The 20907-nt window shown below is 40.5% G+C and overlaps 1 protein-coding gene across 1 annotated transcript in view; it reads left to right on the top strand.

Moving 5' to 3' along the window:
- Window positions 1–20907, top strand: part of LOC136627908 (transmembrane protein 132D-like) — a gene marked incomplete at its 5' end in the record, with an annotated part of 499530 nt that overhangs the window by 261178 nt on the left and 217445 nt on the right. Inside the window, one exon of the mRNA XM_066603406.1 lies at window positions 2903–3086. Coding sequence (XP_066459503.1) covers window positions 2903–3086 — 184 coding nt within the window. The remainder of the gene's footprint in view (window positions 1–2902; window positions 3087–20907) is intronic.

Genomic DNA, 20907 nt, shown 5'->3' with positions numbered 1-20907 from the left:
TACAAGCAGGGTAATAGATAGTCACAGCTTATCACCTATTGTGAATGGTGGATCATGTGTTATCTACATATGATTGTTTACGCTTCAGTGTAACCCTGCCTGTGATGTTAGTGAGATTGCTACTGCAAAGCTTTCCCGACAGATCAGAAAGTGACAGACTATTATTAAGCACAGTGGTCAATGTGAAAAACGCAGGATTTTAGAAATTTTTTTAACATATAGGTTTTGACAGAAAATTTTTTAAAAGTACCAAAAATAGGTAAAAAAAATATATATTTTACACAAAAATGTGATTTATATGATAGACCATTTTATGATGACACATTTCCTTTAACAATATACAAAACTGAAAGTTGACTTGTATATATTTAAGATTTAATACAGTTTATCATTTATATTTTGTTACCTTATGTAAAATGTGCCAAGTGTTATGCTAGCTAATGATTTGAGCCACCACCAACAATATTGTGTACCAAGCTACCAGTGTTGCAACAAATGGTGATCTTTGAGTGATTTTTAACAATTTGCAAGGCATTTTATTGCTAGTAGGTTGAAAGGTCCTTCTGTTACATTGACAAACCTAATCTACTACAGAAGGGGACAAAAACTGTCAACTGGTGTACCACAAGAAACATACTGCCAATCAGACACATCCTCAGATTAACCCATTAATGACACAGGACATGCAGTTACATCCTGTGCATTCAAGGTATGTATGCAGAGAGATCGGAGGTCAATCCCACTTCATACAATGTGGATGCTGACTGTTTCTTACAGGCAATACCCACCCAATCATCAGTCTGAAAGTTTGTATGTGGTTGTGAGACTGCTGCACACCTGTGTGGAGACTCCAATAAATGGCACCTCACAAACTGACACATACATAGTTCGTGTGCTGACAGGACATGTGATGTCACCATCATGGGATCAGTCACATGCTCTCTGAGCTGAATGAAGGATTATTGGTGGACTACATTCCCCACAAATCCTTGTGGTACTCGGTTTGGCAGTTTGTAGCTGGTTGTGAGACAGTTGGACACCTGTTTGGAGACTCCAATAAATGACACCTCACAAATGTGCACATACATAGCTGGCAGTGCATATTGACCAACAAGATTGAAGCATAGTCCTTTACCACTATTTTCACAGTCTCCTGAGCATGATATCACGTCATCTCAAGTGCTAATGCCGCCAACACCAGTCCAGCCTTCATCTAATCGTCAACCGTTGTCCAGTGTTGAAATAAACTGTCGCTGTCGTGCAGAGGGTTCAACAGCGCCGTGAAGCTAATGCAGCTATTATGACACAGCAGCAAGCCACAATTTCACCTCAGCCACCAGCTGAAGTTTGTAAATCTTGTGCAGCAGATATGCAAAAGTTACAAGCGAACATGTCTGCTCACGAGTAAATCAAGTGCAGCTCTTATGCGAAAGCAACGTAGAAGTGCTGTGGGTGTGATGTGCATGTAGCAGGGCTGTGTGTGACGTGCATGTAGCAGAGCTGTGGGGTGCATTGTGCCCCCAGAAACACTGGTACTATAATTTCCTAATAATTACTAGTCCTTTTAAAGATATTATCCAGCCCAAAATTCTAAACACAATTGCTTTCTCCTGACTTTACCTGCAAAATAAAGAACTACACAAAACAAAATATAGCATGACATACATAAAATACAAACTCTAGTCTTTAAATCCACGGGGGTTCCTCCACTTCTCACATTAGTACTTGGTACACAATAAACTGCTACAATTGTTTGCAACACTAGCAGCTGTCTAAAAATTGATGTGAACAGCAGCAATTAACTGTCATGTTCCATCTATTGAAATAGAAGTTCAGTTTGGTTATTTGAAGCACTTATTGTTCAGTATGTCTAAAAAAAATCTGTACAGAAAACCCCCAAAAATAGAACAGTAAGGAAATTTTGTACATCTGCATCATCAACTTGAATTAAGTAAACTTAATTGGTTTCCTAGTTTAAAACATACCTGTCAGGCATATTGTGTATTGTGGGAGTAAGGGCTCCTTCCCATGGGCCTATATGCACGTCTTTTTGCATGTGTAAAATGTACGTGCGCAATACACAGAGAATCAAACCCATTGATGTCAATGGGTTCGCACACATTTCCTGATTTTGCGTGCTCAAAAAAATAGGACACTATTTTCCTGTGTATTAGCGCACCAAAGGTCCCCATAGAGGCCTATGGGGTGTGCGCAAATGTGCACCCAATACACAAAAAAGGAGCAGATCTGGAACATTAGGCTAAATTGCCATTTAAATTGGGGCATCTTCATCTGCTGCACGTGGATGAGCATTCCCCATGTGCGAAAAGGACAGTAAAATACGCTAATATGTGTGCAAAACAACCTTGTTCAAAACGCAAATACTAGAGATGAGCGAACATACTCGTTTCGAGTAATTACTCGATCGAGCACCACGATTTCAAGTACTTCACTTCTCGGGTGAAAAGATTCGGGGGTCGCCGGGGGGGCGGGGCGTGGCGTGGTGCGGGGGGTAGCAGCGCAGAACAGGGGGGAGCTCTCTCTCTCTCCCTCTCCCCCCCCCCACTCCCCTCTGCAACCCCCCGCTTACCCACGGCACCCCCCGAATCTTTTCACCCGAGTAGTGAAGTACTCGAAAAATCGCAGTGCTCGATTGCGAAATCTGCCTTACCGAGTACGTTCGCTCATCTCTAGCAAATACGTTGCACTGAGGCATGCACAAAAACGCATACGCCTGTGTGAAGGAGCTCTAATTGTTGTGTTTACAGCATTTGATTACATTTCATGAAATTCACAAATCAAACTGATTAAAACATAATATATGAAAGGAGCTTATATTTTATTATTCTCTCTCCATGGAGGATCCGGACTCATAAACAGTAATGCCATTTCTTTCTTTCAGTGTTGTAGAAAACTTCTATGAAATTTTCCAGATAGACTTTAAAATTGGCAGCGCAACCGACCCATCAGGAGTACAGATAATAACCTGGCAAGTTGAATACCTTGGACAAGTTGTATCAGATTTTGGTGTTTCCAAAATATATGTCAATGAAAGGGATATTGTCTCTTTAATACCGTTGGCAATGGTAAGTGGAATTTTCATTAAACTTGACAATTTCTTTTTTTATTTGTAGTATAAGTTTGTGGTCAATTACAAATTAGTAGCAACATAAAAGTAATGTGTAGTTCTCCTCTCATTTATATTTTTATCATTTGAATCTCAGCAGTATATGGAATGTTTAATGATTTGGGTAGTAGCTGCTGGTACTGTCCCAAGGAAGTCAGACTGCATTTGAGATGTAATTGGTTAAGCACTTAGATCAATAGGACAGAACAAGGGCACAATGTGTTGTAAATGTCAGCACAAGTACCTCAAATTTTATTTTGTTGGCAATGGACTGCAAAAGGAATTACTCTTTTAATGGCCTAATGTGTAATTTTCAACCAAAATTATAGATCAATTTAATGGGTTCATGTTTGGATAAGTGTACAATATAAGCTTGGGAAAGAACGGCGATAATGAATAAGGAGGTGGGCAGATGTTTACAAAACAATCATCACCTGCAAAGTAAACCATAAAGAACATGATGGGTCTATTTATCTGTTTATAGCTAAAGGCAGATTTAGACACAACAAAATTCGCTCTAAACGCTGTTGCATCTAAACGAGCAATCATTGTGCACTGTTCGTTCATCGCTCATTTCTAGCTAGAAATCAGTGATGAGCCTCATCAGCGCTGCCTGCTGATATAATTCTTTCAGCCACTGATATCTCAGCGGGTGGTGCTGATATATGTCTTTCAGCTGGTATCCTGCTGGCAGTTCTCAGCGGGACACCAGCTGAAAGAGCCGAGAACAAAGCAGCTGTTTGCATATACAAAACAGCTGCTTTGTTCTCTGATCTATTATAGTGGTATCCCACTCCGCCTGCATAACTCTTAAGTAGCTAATTAGCTACTTAGAGTTATGCAAAGATGATTGCTCAAAACTGTCATTTGAAATGACAGTTTAAAATGACCCATAATTCCTCAAAGGCTTTACCTGTTATTGTTTCTCTGCTCCTTTCTGTGACATCAGCTTTCCCAGTAACTGGAACCTGCTGTTTGACTTGTCGTTTCTATTGATACTCCATGGGGATAAGAAAGTAAACCAGAGTACATGACATTCTCTGTAATGCACTTGACATTAAAGTCAAATGGGAAATTTCTGTAGCTTAGCTATGCTTGTCTACATGTAGTGAGGAATGTAAAGAGGAATGAAAAATTATTCCATTAAAGGAGAATGAATATTGCTTTATCATACCTATTGCAATCTTGGAATCTATGGGGATAAACAAGTAGTGGGACATTTTAAAGCAAAAATGTTATAAGAACTAAGTGAAAGAAAGTTAAGCTTGGTATGGATCACCTATACATAAACAGTGTTTTACAAGAATATGTTGTATCTTAGCTCTTGTTGTATTGAGAGCAATAACATTGTGTTCTAATGGCTAACATAGTAGCAAATGTTTTTCCTTTTTAGCTCAACCGATAACACTTAAATTCAGTTTAACCTACTATTTTCAAAAAGTTTTGATGATCAGTCCTCTGGATGCTACAATAAAATATTAAGTAATAAAAGTATCAAAGTGATTAAAGAGATGCCTTAGACATTTAGTAGGATTTGGCTACTGTATCAGACATTTTAGGCCTGTGTTTGATCGAACCTTTAATTCTTATTTGACTAGCAACATTTTAATGGTGACAATTAGAGATGAGTGAGCATACTCGCTAAGGACAATTACTCAATCGAGCATTGTCCTTAGTGAGTACCTGCCCACTCGGAAGAAAAGGTTCGGCTGCCGGCGCGGGTGAGAGGTGAGTTGCGGCAGTGAGCAGGGGGGAGCGGTGGGGAGAGAGGGAGAGAGAGATCTCCCCTCCATTCCCACCTGCTCTCCCCCGCCACTCCCTGCCCGCAGCCGGCAGCCGAACCCTTTCTTCAGAGCGGGCAGGTATTCGCTAAGGGCAATGCTCGATCGAGTAATTGCCCTTAGTGAGTATGCTCGCTCATCTCTAGTGACAATCTGAAATTATTCCAACCAGATGTCCAGCAGCAAAGACATAACCTATGTGTTTGCTATTTGTGAAGGAGAACTAAATGCATGAACTGGCATGCAGCTACTGTATATCTCAGGCAGATATACAAATGATTAGATTTTGTGTCGTGATTAGATGAGCTGTCTGCCACATGAGGCCTTAAAGTAGTAGCCTATAAAAAGGGCTTTTAGAGGCTACTTGTGTGTAGTGGGCCTCTTTTTCAGCTTGTGTAGAGCTTGTTGACCATTAGACATGCCATTATGATGCAATCAAAGAGATTATGCCCAGTTAACAGAGTTTGAGAAGGGGCACATTATTGAAATGTGAGAAGCTGGATGGTTATATTAACGAATTGCCCTCCACCTGGGCCATTCTGACCAAACTATTAGGAGGTGTTGGGGCCAGTGGATGTGTGAGAGCAAGTACATATGACAACTGGGCTCAGGACATCCTAGACAAACCATCAGTAGCTTGTCTGATTGTCCAAGAAGCATGAGCATCTCTAACTGTTTTGTTATCTGCCATCTAGAAACAGGTGGCACCTGTTATAGGCCCCTGTGTCTTTTTGAACCATTTCCAGGTGCTTGGCTGAAGGGCATTTGGTCTTATGGTGCCCATTACATGTATTGCCTTGGACAACCACTGACTGTCACCTCTATTTGCAGTGGTGTCATGACCAATGAAGCTGGACTGCTATGGAGTGGGATCAGGTTGTCTTCAGTAATGAAACCAGGTTTTGTTTGGGCACTGATGACTACCATGTTTGTGTCTGGAGACCTAGTGGTGAGAGCTTCAATCCTGCCTTTGCTGTGGAGTGAGACACACTGCCCCTATTGCTGGTGTGATGGTCTGTGAATAGACTATTTGGTTACATCTAGTGGTGGTATGAGGGACAATGATGGCTCAGTGATATATTCAGAACATCCTGCAGCTACATGTGTTGTCTGATGGCAGGGCTTCCAAGAGGCATTTTCCAGCAGGATAATGCTTGGCTGCATACAACAACATAGCAAGGGTGTCACAGGAATGTCTCTACAACATTGTCACACTTCCATGGCTGCCCCGTTGCCAGATTTATCACCAATAGAACATGTATGGCATCTGTCAGAACCGGCGGCTCTCGGGGTCTCCTTACCCGCACTGCTGGTCCTGCCACCCAAGCTGCAGGGATGCGGCACAGGGGAGCCTCGGTGTTTGTGACATCACCTGGCCACCTTAATCCTGGACGCCGGCTCTGGGCTCGTGCTCCCGTGCTCAGGGAGTGGACGCCTAGGCATCCGGGTTGCTGAGGATGCAGCAGGTGCCTTCCCGCGCTGTGTTCCCGTTGCCATGACACCCAGGCATGCTTGCTCTGCACTCACTGCTTGATGTCTGGGTCTCTGCTCTGTACTCACTGCTTGATGTCTGGGTCTCTGCTCTGCACTCGCTGCTTAATCTCTGGGTCTCTGCCTGTCTTTAGCAGGTGCTGGGGCCTGTTTCTCCCTGTGTCCTGTGATTGGGTTCTGCTGCTATCAGCTGCTGCCTGCCCCAATCAGCTGCTGGAGCAGGAGTTCTGACAGCATTTAAACTGCTTACTTTCCTGCAGACCTTGCCAGTAAATGTTTGGTCTCCAGCTACACCCGTGTTACCTGCATTTGACTCCCGGTTTTGACTCGCTTACTTCAGACCTGACTTTGCCTTTGCCTAACCCCTTGTACCACGTTCTCTCCTGTTTCCCACCTGGATTGCCTGACCTTCCTTCGTGTTTGTGTGTTTATCTGTATTTGTCTGTGAGTCTGACTCCTGCCCCGCATCCCTCGCGAGCCTAGGGACTGTCGCCCAGTTGTTGCCCTAGGGCCTAGCGTAGGGGGGCAAGTAGGTAGGGATAGGGGTTGCGGGTAGGACTAGGGACTTCCCTGCCCAGACTCCAGTCGTGACAGGAACATCTGGGATGCCAAGTTCGACAGCCTATGAGTTTGCACAATCTAGAGGCTCAGTTGCAGCAAATGTGCACTGATATGCTGAAGGATACCAGATGAAACATTTAAGCTTCGAAGCCCACCCGTATCATATCTAGCATCCAAGCTAAATTCAAGTATTCAGTTTTCTGCAATAAATTATCCTTTTGTTCTGATATTGTAATATCTTAGATCAGCATTACAATTACATATGTAAAGTTTGATATCTCCTTCTAGGTGCTTGATTTTGTTTTGACAATGAGTAAGTGTAATTTGAATAACATGCTACATTCACTGTAGCTTAATGTTTCACATTCATTATCAGTAAACAGAAATCATATCACACTTCTGGAACAACTTTCTTATCCAGTGGTAAGGCTGCATTCAATGGAAGTGAACCAAAATATTACCCTTTTACCAAATACACAATATGGAAAAGGATAAAACAAAAATATATTAATGATTCATGAATAACAGAAATGATAACAAATGATACTTAAAATACAGTACAGAAAGTTTCCAAATGTTAATCAGATGGAATAATCAAATAATATTAGCCGAGTGTAAATCTAAGCATAACTTTGAATTCACTATAATTAGTATTTATTACATTTGTACGTGTAGATTACGTTTGGATAATTTTAATGTTGGTGATGCAGATATTTTTAATTTTATTTATTCTAAACTTAATAATTATAGACTATAATTAACATTGTTAATAACAGGTTCTTAGTGTCATAACTGATTACTGTGAATTTCAGGTTCTAAGTCACACCTTTTAAGATTCTGCAAGTAGACATGGAAGATATTATTTAAAAAATGCATTACTGCATAAAATGCCCCACTTGCAATCTGTTCATTAATGGGATATATTATACTTTGTCATTCCAGATCACAATTGCCTATACAAACTGTCTCGCAGAACTATTACATTTTCTCACACATTTTTATATCAAAATAGGTACAACATGATATCTCACTGTAGCTGGTCCTAAACATTGAAAGCAAATTTTTAACATACCCTCTTTTTGAATCAACCAAAAAGCAATAATAATAATCTTTATTTATATAGTGCAAGCATATTCCATAGCAATTAAGTCATAATAACCACACATGCCTCTCCATGATAGCGCCATAGGAGTGTAACAGACTCGTTGCATTAAAAACAAAACGTCAATGACCAGTGCTCACATATTAGTATGCCAGCCACAGATGCCCCCAGATTACCAGTCATAGCATGACCGTGCCAGTGACAGTAAAATATTGATTGTTATCAGTCAGAGAAACCAAGTAATCTTGTAGATATACCTTTTTATGGCTAACAAAAATACATGATGTTATTGCGAGCTTTCAGACCACTCAGGATCGATCCTTCCTCAGGCATAATGATCATTATCCGAGAGCTAGAAACGAGTTGGGAGGTTTGAAGTGGTGGGTCAACAAGTAGATGAAAATGAAAACTGAATAGAGAAAACAAACTACTGGACATGACCACCACAGGTGAAAAATATTCCTTGAAGGCTGCGGACCCTGAGGCAGGTTTCAGGGAGAGACTTGTTCATTTTGGCAAGTCTTGCAGGGGTCAGACACCAATAGAAGAATACAGTAATTTTTGAGAGGACTCCCAAGAGTGACCCTTTTAGTCCATGTAACACCATTCACTCTTGTTGATTAATGTCTTGTTCCCACATCAGCATTTGAGATGATTTAGTTTGAGAAGCTGAGGAGAGAGAGTTGTCATAACATATTGAAATGTCTTTAGATGTCTAGGAAGATGGAGAAATGTGCATAAAGGCTGACTTAGGAAAAACTAGTTTGCTAATATCCCCTGAGAGCAGAACTTGGGGAAGCCTAAAAAATGCATAACATAGACTACTGAGTTAATTAAATGGACATTTAATTGCAGTAAAGTCTATTAGGCAGTTACCATAATGTGTTACTGATTTTTTTTTTTTTTTGGGGGGGTGGTACCTTAAGATTCTCTTGTTCTGAACTTAAATTCAGAGAGAATAGAAAATAGGACATTCAGGGGAAGGACCAAGATCAGAACATAAAAAACTGAAGAGGAAATAAAATATTGTCATGCAGAAACTGAAACCTGAATACTGGAGAGGTTAAGGTTGGAAAAATGGGGATTTGAAAGGGACCTAAGAGGAATTAACTGGACTTTTGAAAAAGGCAACGTTTGTAGAGTCTTAGATTTTACTAAAAGAAGACCACCAATGTTTGTCTTTATCTAAAATGGCATCATAAAAATAGAGTTTGCCTTTAGGGGCCTTCATACCACCCAATTTGTAGGGCTTGGCAAGAAATATAAATTTAATTTTGGCATGCGAACCACCCCAAGTAAAATGCAAATTAAATAAGGATAGCCTGCATTTTAGATAAAAAAGGATGTCTTAACAGGAATTGCTAGGTTTCTAATTATTCAAAGAATACAAGAAAGGACCATAATCTTAACCACCAGTATCCTTTCAGCCCAACATATAAATGGTTTGCGGAAACTGTTTAAGAGTTGCGGAATATAGGTAAGCAAGGAAAAGTAGTTCTTATGGAAAGTCTAAGAACTAGCTAAATGAATACCTAAATATGGAATGATTGTCCCAAATAAAAGAAAATTAATTGATTTTATATTGTTTTGTAAGACTGTGCCAATATTCAATAATGTTTAGTATTGCTAACTTTGTAGCATGATACCCTCCCGTAGTCAGAAAGCAAAGCTTGCCTTTGACGCAAAGCATAAAGCCCTATTTTATGTTCCTGTTGCCCTACTTTTTAACCCTTAATACCTTTGTTGGTTTGAACTTTCTCAGCCAGAGGCACTTCTTTGCTTCCAAAACTCAGAGAAGGGAAGACATCCATCCAAATTTAGCAGCCCTAACTAGGATTAAGAATCTCCCATTTCCATGAGGAGTCTGCTTCTGGGGCACAATGCCTGTTTGATCCAGTGCAATTAAATCAGAAAGGGTGGAAAAGACACAATTAATGAAAATCAGCTTAAATTTTGATATCCGTGTTCCACAAAGAAATGGCTGGAAAAGTCTGTTCCTTACCTGGTTTAGGCAAGGTGAGAATTAAAGCTTCCAGGAGCCTTGAGCTATTGCTGAGTTGAGCATGTATGTCAAATGTGGAGTCAGGAGTATAGTATATTTTTTAATAACAACCATTGGAGAAGCTCTTGGGGCTTTGTAATTTAAATGGTTTCTAGAGATTTGATAGGCTAAGTAACTTCAGATACAGAAATTGGGGAATAAATGGAGGCCAACCGTTTAGCAGATAATTAGGGAAGCTGAACGCTTTGGAAGAAATTAAGTTTCCTCTGCCTAAGATTGATGGGTATGAATGTCATCTTTTAAATGTGAAGTCGTTAATGATGTCTTCTTTATCTGAGATTTTGTGACCTTGTGAGTCTAAAAGAAAGTTTATTTTCTCTTTTACATCTATGACTTTTCAAGATGGCCAATAATGCCCCTGTACAGTTGTCATGCGGGAAAATGTTCATGCTGTGCTTTTTAGAAGCTAGGTCATGTTTTTGTGCCAGTAGACTACGAAACTTAAATATTAATTTGGACAGCTCATTAGTTCTCTGTGGCGAGGGGTTAATTTAATTTTAAAATGCCATAGAGTTAATTTGAGGAAATCAAGAGAGTATATTCCTGCTGCCTTTTTTTCTTCACCATAGAGCAGTATTTTAGTAATACACCGCTTATAAATGCTTTGTGAGCATTTCTAGTTCAGTCTCTAGTGTGAAGTTGTATTCAGGATGAGAAAGAAAATATACATTAAGTTTCCACAGAGAGCAAGAAGAATGAGAGAACTTTTTTGTTTAGCGATAAATGTTTTGGAACATGGTCTCACTAGGTGTTAGTTCTGATTTTGATCCATAAAACCTTGCACAAACCCTTGCTATCCAGGAAAAAGAGATCAATTCTTGAATAAAAGGAATTGGATAAGGAAAAGTATAGTCCCTCTCGGGGTCATAAAAGCAGCCCCGTGCATCATATAGTTCAGAATTACATAAACGGGGGATAATAGAAGTGTGGGCCCTGCAGTTAAAGAATTATTGAGTTAAAGTCACCTCCAATTTCCAGGGTGCCCTTTCTTATGTTTCGGTTTCTTTTAAAATACATGTAACACAAACTTAAAGGGGTTGTCCCGAGAAAGCAAGTGGGGGTAAGCACTTCTGTATGGCCATATTAATGCACTTTGTAATATACATCAACCATTAAATATGAGCCATACAGAAGCTATTCACTTACCTGTTCCGTTGCTGGCGTCCCCGTCTCCATGGTGCCGTCTAATTTCAGCGTCTAATCTCCCGATTAGACGCGCTTGCGCAGAAGGGTCTTCTCCCTTCTCTTGGGTCTCGGCACGAGCGTAGTTCTGGCTCCGCCCCTTCTACGCGTCATCGCGTAGCTCCGCCCCGTCACGTGTGCCGATTCCAGCCAATCAGGAGGCTGGAATCGGCAATGGACCGCACAGAGCCATGGGTCTTCATGGGAGAAGACCCTCGGTGCATCGTGGGTGAAGATCCCGGCGGCCATCTTGCTAAGGTAAGGAAGAAGCGCGGGGATTCGGGTAAGTACTAAACGTTTTTTTTTTTTAACACATGTATTGGGTTTGTCTCGCGCCGAGCGGGGGGCCTATTGAATAAAAAAAAAACCCGTTTCGGCGCGGGACAACCCCTTTAACCTACTTTTTAGGAGGGAAGTCTATATAAAAATGTAAAGGAGCATTATGGATCTCCCATGTGGGGAAAATAGAACAACCCAGATGATCTGAAAAACAGGTGCCACAACGAGGAAGACACCAATTGGTTAACTGCGGTCAATACTTCTCTTTTTGGTTTCTTTCTTGATCTGAGACCAGAAATATTGTGGTAACTTTGGATAAGATCACTTTGAATATTTATTTTTAGTAAAATGCATTTACTGAGCAGAAAAATACTTTCGAATTCATCCTAAAGGCTTTACGGCAGAGCAATCTATACTTGAAGAGATTGTTCAAGCCCTTAACATTCAGAGAGCCAATAATGATGGCATGATCGTGTAGGCTGTGCTGTCTTCATGGTTGTCCACATATTAGAAAAAAAACAAAAGTATAGGTGTTAGATGCTAAATATCTAAACAAAATACCCTGTATGGAACACAAACAAAAGTTAATAGCTAGAGATGAGCAAGCCGCCGGCGGGCGGGGAGAGCGGGGAGGAACAGAGGGGAGATCTCTCTCTCTCTCTCTCCCCCCCCGCTCCCTCCTGCTGACAGCCGCTACTCACCGCTCCCCCGCGCCGGCACCCGAACCTTCAGTCTCGAGCGGGCAGGTACTCGCTAAAGGCAATGCTCGCTCGAGCAATTGCCTTTAGCGAGTATACTTGCTCATCTCTATTAATAGCGCTTTAAAACAAAATAATGTTCACAAGGTGTGCAAAGTGGGGAAGTATTAACATTTGTGAAAATATATCAAATCCCTTTTTATTGCATTTTTTGGGAGGCGGATGAATAGCATTTCTGTTTTGTTTTTTTTTGCTACACAATTCACCATGCGGTACAACAGAAATATTTTTATAGTGCAGGTGTTTATGAACACAGCAATACTTAATATGTGTGTGTGTGTATTTTTTTTAAATAAAAACAGGGGTTTTATAGGGAAGAATATATATATTTTTTTAATTTAAACTTTCTTTACTTTTTTCTGGTGCCTCTAGTGACTTGAAGATACAATAATTCAATTGCTAGTTTACAACACTGCATTACTTATGCATGTGTCCCAACCATCCTAGATTTGGTGGGGCAATCCCAGATTCAGTCACTATTACTGTGAGGGAGTCACTGAAGGGCAGTATTATGTGATATAGAGGGTGAGGCTTCACATAAAGGGGCATGGCCTGTCCTAAAATTTTGCTGTGGTGCGCTACACATGCTGCTATAGTTGTCCCTCTTTTCATTGCTCAAAAGGTATGAGCAAACAGCCTGCAGTACCAACCTGGGCCACCGTGCAATGTTTGTAGCTGAGAGCCATTTACTTCAATAAAACTCAGTAGCAACCTGGCTCCTGCGCAATGTAAGATGCTGTCTGTTCCCTGCAGTAAAACACATAGAAGTGGGACAACTCATTTAAGAACGTATTGGGGAAGTTCAGGTGTAGATACTTCCTCAGATATGCCTCTGAATTTAATGCTCTTTTATTTTAAGAATTTGAGATTAAATACTTTGTCATGCAGGTGGGAAACTTCCTCAAGTCCAGCATGTGCATCAACCAGCTCATAGTGGGAAATGGAAAATTCTCCCATCTTTTGTTCAATATGTGTTGTGCAGGATTCAAGACTATTAATATTAGATTGCAGCTGATGAGATATTTTATCAATGTCTCTGGACAGTTCTTTTAGAAGAGACAGTAACAACATTTTCAGCATACTGATAGTGAGGGGGCTACCTATGCTCTGGTAAGGAGGCAGACCATAGGAGGAATTATCCACTGTGTTGGTATCTTGAGGAATTGCACATGACCCTTTTTTAGAAAATGGCCCATTTGAGATAGGGGAGGATTGCAGGGAGTCAGGAGCACCTCTTTTAGTGGCATCTCTGTTGGTGGAATCTGCTTCTGATATTCTATGGGAGGAAGCTGGGTGGAGCTGACAGAAGATTGTTGTGAGGAAGAAAGATGTTCTTGGGAACAAGTGCAATATGCCATGGCTCAAAACTGTGGTCATGAAATTTGATGCTGTCAAGAGCCAGAAGGGAAAAGGTCTGTAAGTTTTCTTGGAGATGCAGACTTGTTCTGCTTTTAGTCCATTATATTGATTAGGGCTGCCATCAGGACCAATAAAGTGGAAAGACCACCTCCTTTGTAAGGCTGGGGCAGGAGGATCTGTGCCAAGGGCAATAGAGCACTTGCCTCAGAAAGTGGAGCTGCCTTGTAACTCACCGTGAGAAGGCATGTTAATGGCCCACAGCCATCGGTAACACAGCAATGTCCAGAGAGCCACTGGCCGGTCTGTAGGCTTACACAGCAGGAGCAGGAGCCACAAGTGTGTAGGAGGAGGATCCAGGGTTGGGGAAACCTGCACTTATACTCCATAAATAAGCTGGCAAGACATCAAAAAGTAGTTGAGGGTCTCTTTTGAGGGTGTAGAGGAGAACTGGAAAGAGTGGTCAAGCTGTAAGTCGCTATGAAGCTGTATATTAGCAGGAGCACATGTTCTAGATGGCCATACTCTTCAGCAGCCAAGGTCTGCCCTTGCCCCTTTTATAAAGAACGGGCTAGGATTAGCGGAAGGGAGTAGGCCACAAGCAGCCCAAAAATGTACTATCATTTATACCAGAAGCTGGCATAAACTACAGTGCAAATCTATGCCAACTGTTAATTAATTTGTTACATCTGACACCAGTGGCACTGCGCTAAGATCAGTGAATGAAATGCCAGTGTTAGGTAAATGTGCCCCTATGGCTCCACTTCATCTTAATGCTGTAGATGTTATACATACTTGGCTCTACTTTCTTTTGGTATATTAGTAATGCCATTACCCCTGGCCAGTGTTTCTCAATAGTCTTCCCATGCTCTCCAACAGTTTATGATTTGAGAACATTAGATCTACCTGCAGAAGTGTCTGTTGTACTAATTTCACTAGTGAAGTACTATAGCTGTCCATACATCTGAGCCTATGTTTGCTCCTGCATTGTGGCTTTTATGTATAACAGAAGCCACAACGCTCTGTTAAATCCTTCATATGACTGATACAACTGACACTGCCTATATTTAACATGGCAGCAATGAATTGCAATGTTAAAATGTTTATATTCAATTTCAGGGAAAGATGGCAGCCTTAACTCTACCAACGATTATCATGACGTTACTACAAATGGAAGGTTTATATAAAAGAACACAGCGCAGTGTAAAATAAATAGGTAATTTTATAAAGCTGATATGATTACTGCAGTTTAATCTTTCATTTTTCACTTCCTGGCTAAGATAATTCTCATCTGATTCAATAGATGAGTCCAAAATTGCCATCCAAAACTGCTCACACAGCAGCAGAAGAGCACTGCTGGAACAAATGAAATGGCCTCCAGCTTTACTGTTACTTTCTTGTCATTGTGTAAATGGAAATTTGTTTTCTATCAGAAATAAAGTACAGTTCATAATTAGTGTATCCCAGATGTGTTCGCACTTGGGAAGTTGATCACAGCAATACTGCTTGGTTCATCTAGAAATGTTCTCTTTTGCCAACGGCACCAGGATCATAAATATTGTGCTTCTACTTCTCTTTTTCTCCAATCAAGCCTATTAAAATGCACACAAGTACTGGAGTAGGAGATTGTTTTTTCTGTGGCAGCTGCTTTTTACATCTTCTTGATTTTTCATTTGCTGACTATGTAAAATGACTTCTGCTTTAATTATGTTTCCTTTGTTATGGGATTTTTAGAGGGAAATTATAACCATACGGTATGTGATCCCTTACCTCCTCTTGTCATCAGGTGTGGCCAGTTCATCCTCCATGTGATCTATAGCAAAAGCCTCATCTCTTGTTAGTTTTCTGGTCATCATAGGGTATGCGCTAGTGCTCCTGGTTTGTCTATTAAAGGACCAATTCACACCCACCTTTCTAGTCCCCAACCAATCCTAGCTGGGCCTTGGCTCTTTAAGGCAACTCTGTCTATCAGCGGGTGCTTGAACAATCAATCCCTATACCATGGGCATAACTATAGGGGATGCAGGAGATGCGGTTGCACCCGGGCCCAGGAGCCTTAGGGGGGTCCATAAGGCCTATCTTCTCCATATAGGGAGCCTAGTACTATGAATAAAATGTTATAGTTGGGGGCTCATTACAGATTTTGCATTGGTGCCCAGGAGCTTCACGTTACGCCTCTGCCCTATACTGTGTAAAGGTGCAAGTGTGTTTGTCTGATCTCCTAGTATTTGATCCACATCTGAAGCATTCCGGTTTCCTGACCTCTCAAATCCTTACCGTGGCTCATTATTTGACTACGCTTTCCCTTGTCTGCTCCCTGCCCTGACCTTTGGCCTGATCTACATTGTGACTGTATTCCACCTGCCCTGTCTCTGACTCTGTTCTATGTCTGGTATGGTATTACAGAAACCTGATCAAGTGTGTCAGCTGTCTCTTATCCTAGACTATATCTAGGGTAATACTCTTTGGGTCCCTGCAGGAAAGTCTAGATCTCATTTGTTGGGGTGAAAAGGTGACTCCTGGGGAATCCCAGGAGTTTCCCCTAGATCTAACCCCAAGTAAAATCATTGCTGTGGCACAGTAGATCCATATCCACTGCCAGGATAATATGACATTCACATTCGGCAAAAAAAGACGCTTTGAACTCCTAAACAGGTGCTGCACTTTCGGCACACGTGTGATTGCCAATTCTATCAGCTCAGAGATGCCCTTAACCTTAATAACTAGGATAATGTCCTCAGAAATAAGGATACAGACAATTCATGAGCAATTTTTAAAACCATCTTTAATACTCACTTTGAGCGGTTCATACCTTACAGGAACAAAAGGGTTAGGAATAGGAGAATACTAATGTGGCTAAATAAAGTTGTAAAGGGTGCAATAAACAAGTGAAAAAGCAGTTAAACTACTAAAACAAAAAGGCAGTAAAGAAGCACTAAAAGCTAGAAGGAAAAAAATAAATTATGTAAAAAGCAGATAAAAGCAGCAAAGATGGAGACAAAGAGACTCCTTGCCAAAAAAGTAAGACTAAGCCAAAACTGCTTCAACTAAAAATAGTAAGAAGATTAAAATGGAAAGTGTTGGCCCTTAAAAAAGTAATTAGGGAAGACTTGTGGAGGGTGATGAGGAGAAATCAAATCTGTTATAGTATTTTTAATCAGTGTATTTACTCAGAAGAATGAAATGTCAGATGAGATGCAGAGGGATAAAGTAATCTCGCCATTAAATCTTACCAGTCTACCTCAGGGAGAAGTGCAGTGCTGACTTAAAAAGACTTAAATAGACAAATCACTGGGTCTCGATAGCATGCACCACTGGGTTCCAAGGGAATCAAGTAATGTGATAGACAGACTGTTGTTATATTTAAGGACTTCATGATGAGGTCTGTTTCGCTGGATTGGCACATAGCAAATGTGATACCAATATTTGAAAGGGGTCAAAAAGAGAACTTGTAAACTATATATTGGTATGTCAATCTTCTATTGTGGGTAAAATGCTTGAAGGGTTTCGAGGAGATGCTATTCTAGAATACCTCAATGAAAATAGCTGTATAACGCCAAATCAGCATGGGTTTATGAGGGATCGCTCCTGTCATACTAAACTCATCAGCTTCTACCAGGAGGGAAGTTCCAGACTGCATCAGGGAGAATCATTGGATTTAGTATATCTTGATTTTTCCAAAGCAGCTGATACTGTGCTGCGTAAATATTTGGTACAGATGGGACAAACTTTACTTTGATTGTGGTAGAACCCAGCAAACATTTGTCCTATCTTAATCCATTAAAAAGCTATTCTTCTCTTCTTTTAACACAGCAAAATTCATTGTAAATTAATTCAAAAAGTGTAAATAAAGGACCCTGTTAGCACAGCACACATTGCTTTAGAGTCAAGCTAAAGAGTAACCCAACTGTACATAAAATGAGAATGCTTGGTCTGGACGAGAATGTGTGTAAGTGCATAAGTAACTGGCTCAGTGATAGAAAGAAGAGGGTGGTTATTAATGATACATATTCTGATTGGGTCACCTTTACTAGTGGGGTACCAGAGGGGTCAGTATTGGACCCTATTTGTTTGAATATATTTATTGACCTTCTATGATTGTACAGTAATATATCAATATTTGTAGATTTTATATAACTATGTTTTCTGATTGCTTTCTACAATACATTTGATTTAATTCATCAACAATCCGCATCACTTGTTCTCACAAAATTTACTAAACATTAAGCAACAAATATATTTTAATATGACATATATCATAAAATATAAGAGCAAGTAACTTTTTCATTTTCCTACTCTACCCTACTACTACAGTACACTATGGGGCAGATTCACCAAACTGTCTTTGTTGCCCTTAACAACTAATCCCAGCTATGCTTTCATTCCTTATATTGCTTCTGGGAAATTAAACTGGTTATCCAGCAATTTAAGTTTTTTATCCAAATACAGAGTCAAACCCGACAGTTTTATAAATCTTTTCTATATGTACTGAAGTTCTAACATAGGCTTTAAAGGGGTTTTCCAGGGAGAATACTATTGATGACCTATCTTCAGGATAGGTCATCAATAAAGATGAGCGAGCACCCAAATGCTCGGACCCGCGTTATTCGAGTCGAGCATTTCGTAAAATTCGAGAGCTCTACTCGAGTAACGAACCCCATTGACTACAATGGGAGTCTTAAGCAATTTTGTATGTGGAACGCAGGGTCCCGAGCTTTTTTCCCCCCCTTGAATTGTCTCCCACTCTCCCACTCTCCCCCTCTCCCACTCTCCCCCTCTACCCCTCTCTCCCTCTCTCCCTCTCCCCCTCTCTACCCCTCTCTCTCCCCCTCTCCCTCCCTCAATTATCAAATGACGCGCACTGCGTCATGGCAGTGAGGGGCCAAAACTGGGGTGGGGTCGAACGTGATTTGCTGCTCGTTCGAGTAAGGAGCAACATGGAGTACGCTAATACTCGAACGAGCATCAAGCTCGCCAGAGTATGTTCGCTCAACTCTAGTCATCAATAGTCGATCAGCTGGTGTCCATATTTGGTCTCTTACCAAAATTCTGAGCTTGGAATACAATAAAATGTCATCAAGATTGTGAAACTTGCATTTACACATAGCTGATTTGCTATGGATTTTGTCTTAGATTTTGATGTGGATCTGTAGTAATTTTACCCCTTCAATTTGAATTCCGTTGAAGGGTGACATCAGCTGAGGATATGCAACAAAAAATCGGCTACATTTGAACGCAACATTCAAATCCGTTTTCCGATTGATACCACTATGTACCTCATGACCTCAGTAAACTGATTGTGCTGGAGGAAATGGCTATTAGCTAATGTAGGGGAAGTGTAGCATTTTATTCTGTCCATTTAAATTGTTGGGCATCCGTCTTAAGACGGATTGGTTCTGCTAGCGTGAGAGCTGATATTTGTCAGCAGCTCCTTTGCTTGGCCTCTTATAGCAGGGTCCCCAACTACAATTTACAGGTACCTTAATATGACATGTAGATAATGGTTGTCCTTGTGAGATAACCCCTTTAAAAGAAATGTACAAAGTTTGCTTAAGTCCACTGTCACTGTACATACATATAATAATTGCTGGTGAATGATATGTGAAATTGTGATATTTTGGAATGTAATAATATCTGCCATGTATAAGATCAATGTAATTCTATAGTATGTTAACTCTAAAATTCAAGGTCTTTGGAAAAGAATGATCAAAGTCTGCCTTTACTGAAAATTGATAATTTTAATTTGAAAGCTTCCCAACTTGTCAACCCTAAAGTATACAATGAAATGCAATTTTGAACACTGAAATACATGCAAGGAAGATTTCTAAACTTGAAAACATGGCTGAAAGTTATATAATAAAAGAAGAGCATTTCTATCTTTCCCTTTTAATCATCATCTGGAACATTGCCCGATTGTGGCAAATTGCCCTAGCAATCATTGTGTTTGTCCACATGTACCGAGTTTCCCCAATAATAAGATTTACCCTCATTTTTTTTTTCGTGGTGTGGGTGGGGCTTGAACTATAAACCCTCCCCCAAAATAAGCCCTAGCTACACTGCATGAATGAAAAAAAGATCAATACTCGCCTAGAAGATGGTGCTCGGCTTCCTTTTGCTGGGCTGCGGTGCTATTGCAGGCTTCCGTCTAGTCCTATACATTGACAGAGCATTTCTTCCTGGTAGCGGGGTATGAATACCCCGCCTCCGGCAAACAATTGCTCTGATTGGTTTATCGAGTGCTGCCTCAGCCAATCACAGCCATTCAATGATGTCAAGTTTAAGGTTCACTGCACACATTGTGTTGCTGCTAAGTATGAGGTGCTACAGACATTATTTCCATCCCTTTGTTTTTTGAGTGCAAAAAGCTATAGCACAGATAGAACGGACATAAAAGTGCATCATCATTTTTTAACATGCCCTGCATGCTTCATTCTTCCAGCAGCTGTATTTTTTGCACAGCTCTGTAATGGGCCATGATTACTTTTTCATTTATCTGCCTTCACCAATGCATTGTACAACATTAATATGCAAAATGGCAGCTTCTGTTTAAATGCACAAAAAAGCAGACTTTGATCATTCTTTCTCCGAGCCCTTCAATTATTTTCCATGACAACATTGTTTAAATGCAAATTGCAGTTTCAATCGAAGAAGACATTTGGTATTGGAAGATCTAGGCAGGTTTGTGTGGGAACTCAATGCTTTTCATTCTTATATAGGTCAGTCATTTCAATAGCTATGTGCTTGTTTTCATTGCAGTTTTGTAATAATATTTATTTGATCTGAGAATAAGCAGAACGCCAGCCAAATATAGATTTTACATTCTGCTGCAGTTTACATTATTACATTGGAATACACTTTTAATTTTTTTTTTTTAGAATCTAAAACAATAACAATGAATTTTCGGGCCGTGTAGGTGACACGTAATTACTTAATTTTACATTCAGGAGACATTGAGAACTTTCCTTTTTGCTGATGACAATTTACATAGTATGATACGGTTTTCTTCACACTTCTTTAAATAACAAAATAGTACAATATATGTGTTAAAACACAGACTTTAGTAGTCTCTAGAGATGAGCGAGCATACTCGCTAAGGACAATTACTCGAGCGAGCATTGTCCTTAGCGAGTATCTCCCAACTTGGGAGAAAAGGTTCAGCTGCCGGCGCGGATGACAGGCGAGTTGCGGCAGTGAGCTGGGTGGAGCGG

This window comes from Eleutherodactylus coqui, chromosome 5 (genome assembly GCF_035609145.1).
Source record: "Eleutherodactylus coqui strain aEleCoq1 chromosome 5, aEleCoq1.hap1, whole genome shotgun sequence".
Classification (NCBI taxonomy): domain Eukaryota; kingdom Metazoa; phylum Chordata; class Amphibia; order Anura; family Eleutherodactylidae; genus Eleutherodactylus; species Eleutherodactylus coqui.
The sequence above is the reverse complement of the archived record's forward strand: the minus strand, read 5'-3'. Positions and strand labels throughout refer to the sequence as shown.